At 43.1% G+C, this 5,921-nt stretch overlaps 1 protein-coding gene across 1 annotated transcript in view; it reads left to right on the forward strand.

Annotated features, from left to right (window-relative positions):
• Positions 1-5,921, forward strand: part of tenm2a (teneurin transmembrane protein 2a) — a 272,924-nt gene that overhangs the window by 250,046 nt on the left and 16,957 nt on the right. The window contains exons 19-22 of the mRNA XM_037675395.1: positions 1,794-2,055; positions 2,331-2,598; positions 3,732-3,875; positions 4,358-4,607. Coding sequence (XP_037531323.1) covers positions 1,794-2,055; positions 2,331-2,598; positions 3,732-3,875; positions 4,358-4,607 — 924 coding nt within the window. The remainder of the gene's footprint in view (positions 1-1,793; positions 2,056-2,330; positions 2,599-3,731; positions 3,876-4,357; positions 4,608-5,921) is intronic.

Consider the following 5,921-nt stretch of genomic DNA (forward strand, 5'->3'; position numbering starts at 1 on the left):
GAACTCTCATATTGAGCAAGCATGAAGGCGACAGTGGAAAGGAAAAACTCCCTCATGAGGAAGAAACCTTTCTCAGAACCAGGCTCAGAACAAGAGGTCATCTGCTTCGACCAGTTGGGTTTGAGAGGAACAGATACACAATGGCAGATTGAGAATCACATATTAAGATGGAAATAGTATCAAATGAAAACTATTCAATTTTAACAATTCATTTAAGGAAATTAGGTCAATTTTTAGTCCAGTAGTCTAAGTCTAGGGCAGCATAACAAGCCAACCCTAACTATAGGATTTATCAATAAGGAAAGTCTTAATCCCAGTCTTAAAACTGGACAATGTGTCAGCCTTACGGACAGAAACTGGAAGTTGGTTCCACAAGAGAGGAGCCTGAGAACTGAAAGATCTTCCTCTCGTTCTACTTTTGGAAACTCTAGGAACCGCAAGTAAATCTGCAGTCTGAGAGCAAATTGCTCTGTTAGGAAAATATGGAACAATACGATCTGTAATATAAGATGGAGCTAGGTTGTTGAGAGCTTTGTAGGTTAGAAGTAAGATTTTGAATTAAATTCTGGATTTGACAGGGAGCTACTTGAGAGAAGCTAAAACTGGAGAGATGATCTCTCCTACCAACTCAGTTAAAACTCTGGCGGCAGCATTTTGGATTAATTGAAGACTTTTTAAAGAAGTATTTGGACACTCAAATAACAAACCATTACAACAGTCCAGTCTAGACATGACAAATGCATGAACCAGTTTTCCTTCATCATTTTTAGATAAGTTGTGTCGAATTTTTGTGATATTACGCAGGTGGAAGAAGGTGGTTCTAGTAACGTTAATGTTTTTAGTAATGTTTTTAGACTGTTGAGAAATTGAAGTTACAGTGAATGCTGTAGATTTAAGTGTTTATACATTAATATTATAAACTAAAAGCTTTCTTTTTTTAAAAAATTACATTGCATTTTTCTGCCATTGTTTAATTATACACATAAGGACCTTTAGGTGTAGTCAACCCAAGAAATGGAGCCATCAGAGATGTTTCAACGTTTTAAATTGTTTTATTTTTCTTCTTTTAAAAGCCACTTTTCAAACTCATTTAGTCCACTCATCTTGCGTGTCTCTGTGCTCCTTCAGCAGGATCATCAGTCTCTCAGGACTTGAGGTCTGATTTGATGGCCCTGTCCTTCGTGCCCCCTTGTGTCTGCCCCCACCACCACCCCTTTTCTCTTTTCTCCTTGCAGCTTTTTCTTTCAGATACATTTTGAGTTTCTGGTAACACTTTGCAGACCTTGTGTTTCAGAGGCTGTTATTAGTTTCACGGACTTGTGACTTGAATGCACACTCTCTGATGTCTCTGTCTGGCCTTGTTTTGTCTCACTGGATGCTGCTTTCTTCCAGCTGTTAGGTTCTCTCGGCCAGAGCGGCTCCAGACACTTCCAAAGCTCTGGCCGATTCTCGTAAACTGTATGTGTGCGACCTGTTTTGCTTTTCTAATCATTAACCCACAGCTGTTTACTGTATTAAAGCTTCCTCTGTTCTGAAACAATGTGTTCTAACATCAAATATTAATATTTCAGACTATACTAATGTATATCCCTTTTCTTGCTTGTTCTTTTAGTTGCATTAAACACAATACTGAAACATTTGTTGCAGGTGATTTGTTAATTCACTCCTAAAGCAGTGCAGTATAAATAATACAGGAAGAAGAGGAAACTGACAGTTTAAGTCCAAATGACTATTCATCCACCAGAACACCCATCTGTACCTCATTCCCATCCTGTTTTCACAAACCTCTCCAGGTTTGACCTGATAGCTAATGGTGGCGCATCACTGACTCTGCGGTTCGAGCGTGCCCCCTTCCTGAGCCAGGAGCACACCGTGTGGCTGCCCTGGAGCCAGTTTTATGCTATGGACACTCTGGTGCTTAAGACAGAAGAAAACACGATCCCAGGCTGTGACCTGAGTGGCTTCGTCAGGCCTGACCCTCTTGTGATTGCATCCCCTCTCTCCTCCTTCTTCAGCTCCAAGCCAGGGGAGAAACCCATCATACCGGAGACACAGGTGCGGTACCGCTGACCTCTGGCAGCTGGCTAATCCTCCTCCTTCCGGTACCTTTGCTCTCTTGCCTCTCTTTCCTGTACGCCTGTCTTTTATAGCCCCTCTCCCCCTGCCCTCCGCTTCCATAGCTCCCTCTCATACCTTTCCTCTTTCCAATTTCTTTATTTTATCCCTTGTTTTTTTCCTTGTCCTTCAGCCATCACTGGAAGCACGACCCCTTTTACTCCCACTCTCTCTAATCCCCCTAATCCCTCTCTTCTTCTCTCTTTGTCTTCCAGGTGCTGCATGAGCAGATCGAGGTGCCCGGCACAAGTCTAAAGCTGTGCTACCTAAGCTCGCGGACCCAGGGTTACCGCTCCCTTCTCAAGGTGACCATGACTCCAGCTGTTGTGCCCATGGGCCTGCTGAAGGTCCACCTGATGGTGGCGGTGGAGGGCCACCTCTTCCAGAAGTGGTTTCACGCCTCACCAAACTTGGCCTATACCTACATCTGGGATAAGACAGATGCATACGGGCAGAGGGTCTACGGTCTCTCGGAAGCTGTTGGTGAGTGGAAGAAACGGCGTTCAGACAGTTTTCTTCCCTGACACTTGCTGAATACATTAAACAACGTTACATGAAGGGGGCACCGGCTAAGACAGAGGGAGGGAAGCTAATTAGGAAGACTGAAGGAGAGATAATACACCAGAAAAATGGCTTAGAGTACAGCGGTATGGCCACAGTAAGGCACTTTTTTTTTAATCTTCTTTTACATCGAAGCTGCATTTAGTTCAGTCAGCCAGCCGTAACTGTGGTGAAGGGTTATTAGCCATCAGGGTGAGTTAGCTGTTAACTACTGGAGCAGCAAGCAGGAGTCCAAGGGAGCCTCGGTGCTATTACATTCTGCTGTCACAGTCACTCACAGATGCTGTCAGCCAAACACTGCTGTCAAACCTCAGACTCAGTGGTCATCTGGAGTTTCAGCGAGGACTGAAGTCACGAGGGACACACTGTTTGGGAAATTGCATTCACTCAAAGATCCCAAGAGTTCCCCAGAGTAATCGCCATTGTTTTACCACTTCCCATTTTTGTCTATCTGTACAAATAGTGTTGTATTATATGACTGATGCTGGTGGAGAACCTGGAAAATGTGCTGGAAGTTGCACTCTTGCTGTGAATCAAGCGAGAGTTGATGTGTTAGCGCACATTTCCGCTTAACCCAAGAACCCACAAATGTACACAACGTGCACGTCTTCTATAAGCCGTCTGAGTTTATTTACCTGATCGCAAGCTCAGTTTTTTTTTTTGCACAGCTTGTATTCAAATGAGTCGAGGCTCTGCCAGCACATGTGCCTGATTTGGACGTAATGTTTCCATCAGCAGACGTTTTTACCGCAGCAGCCAGCTTGGCCTCCAGGTTTTAAAGCCTACAGGGGCAATCTTTCCAATTAACAAGGTTTTTGATCGATTTAGCAGCATGACAAAGTGTTAGCTAGGTGTGAGTGCAGGTCGGGGTACAGGCGCTAACTAGCTTTTTTGTGTATCACACATTTTAATGCTAAAATGAACTTGGAGGAGTTAGATCTATTGAAATTTACCATATTGCTTCATGTTTCTTTCATGTTTTTTTTATTTCTTAATAATATGTAGCGCTAATTTTTGTCTTTTTTTGTGTTGCCTCTGTCTTTTTCCACATGAAGTGTCGGTGGGATATGAATATGAGTCGTGTGCAAGTCTGATCCTCTGGGAGAAGAGGACAGCCTTTCTTCAGGGCTATGAACTGGACCCCTCCAGTTTGGGTGGTTGGTCACTCGACAAGCACCACATCCTCAACACGCGCAGCGGTACGTTTAATGTACACACCTGGATTAATTTTTTTAATTTTACCCACAAATGAGCACAAACTTTTGCAGACAGTTTTTCTCAGTTTTTCTCTCCAGTTTATATTTAGCCAGTTCCTGGTGTGTTGCAGGTTTTCAGCACTGTGTATCTCACTGAATGTGCTATTGTCAGGGGGGTAGTGCAGGGAGGGCGTTTAGACCACACGGAGCTTCCTGTGGTTCACATTAGGTTGTCAGACACTTGCTTTACCTATCAGCAAGGATTTTTTTTTCCAGGAACAGTTGTCTCACCTAGTTTAACGCCTTTAACTAAAACTGTGCATCAGCTAATCAGCATCAACTAGTAGAACTGAGGCAGAGGGTGGAGGGGGGTGAGGGGCATCTTTTCCATAAAGTGATCCAGGATTTATGTGTCGACCAGTGTGTGTGAGTCAAAAATGTTCCCAAAGCTCCTCTAGAGTAAGGACTTGTGTTTGGTCTTTCAGGCATCCTGCACAAAGGCAGCGGCGAGAACATCTTTGTGACGGAGCAGCCTCCAGTGATCACTAGCGTCATGGGAAACGGCCGCAGGCGCAGCATCTCATGCCCGAGCTGTAACGGCCTTGCAGACGGAAACAAGCTGCTGGCACCTGTTGCCTTGGCGATGGGCATCGATGGAAGCCTGTATGTCGGAGACCTCAACTTTGTACGCCGGGTCTACCCCTCCATGAACACAACAGGCATCCTAGAGTTGAGGTAAAACATAGAACTTGATCGTGGAAAAGAAAAGAGCTGGAAATGTCAGAAGTAGCTGAGAAGGACTCTTAGTATAGTTACTGCCTGAAGTTCTAACAAACCAACTTTTTTCTATAAAATAAAATAGCAATTTGAGACTTACTTTTCGAATAAACTAAACTTACAACATCTAAACTTTTCTTCTGTATAAGCTGTATAAGAAGAGCAAACATTAAATCTTCTATTGACTCATTAGGGTCACCATAGTAAAAGCTCACCTGTGTCTACCACATCCTGGCAGCACCTTTAACGTGACAGACAGAAACAAACTCAGAAGTATGCTTTAAGCAAGCAGTCCCTGTGCAAAAATGATGTCATAGTAAAAACTTTCCTGAACTTTAAGCAGCAGAAGCACCATGTCATCGTACATGTACATTTTTATGTGGGTGTTGTTTTATGTGGAAGACATGGCAAGTGAAAAAAGACGCTTCTCCTCTGGCGCTGCAGAACAGATTCTCAGATCAGATATAATGGTCAGACTTTTAAGTGTTCACAGGCTACATTCAGGGGTAATCTGAGAAAACTGTGAGTCCTGGAGACACACTGGGTGAAAGAGGATTTGTTTTGCTGTAGACTGTGTATGAACTGTACACTTTGTGAGAGTAAAGAGTATTTGCTTCGTGTTCCAAATTTTTGGAAAGTTTACACAACTCAACAAAGCATTAGTGTGTTTCATCATCACACTCAAATGGAAATTTTAGTTTTAAAATGCCTAAATAATAATCAAATTGTAATTGTGTAAAATCACAACCCCCATTCAGTTATGTAAAGTTCAACTTTCCATGTTTCTACAGTATATCTGAGCAGCAGAGCTCCAAAAAGGGCTGGGTTTCCTCACTTGTTTTGCCAAAACCCCATTGTTGTTTACGTAGACATGTTTTGCTGTTTTTTTATGTCATACAATGTACAGTAGTCCCTCGCTATTTCATGGTTCGTTTTTCACAGACTTGCTCTATCGCGGTTTTTCACACAGCTGATTGATGGATGAGCCGCACCATCAGTATAGATTTTTTATTTAAAATTCATTATTTTAAATTATTCAGCACCTGTTGCACCTTTTTGCAGTCCACACTGCAGGAGAAACTTCTTCCTGCAGCTCCTCCTCCTTCCTCCTCTGTCCATCTCCATTCTGCAGTGGAGAAGTGGGCGTGGCCAAGAGCGCAGAGTGCAGCTGCGGCAGGGAGCTGAAATCATGACATGCTGTGCTCTTTTAGAGCATGTAGAGTTTAGAAACATTGTTTAGAATATTGCAAGAATGTGGAAAGGGTTTAAAAT

The sequence above is a fragment of the Nematolebias whitei genome, chromosome 4, assembly GCF_014905685.2.
Source record: "Nematolebias whitei isolate Nwh7 chromosome 4, NemWhi1, whole genome shotgun sequence".
Classification (NCBI taxonomy): Eukaryota; Metazoa; Chordata; class Actinopteri; order Cyprinodontiformes; family Rivulidae; genus Nematolebias; species Nematolebias whitei.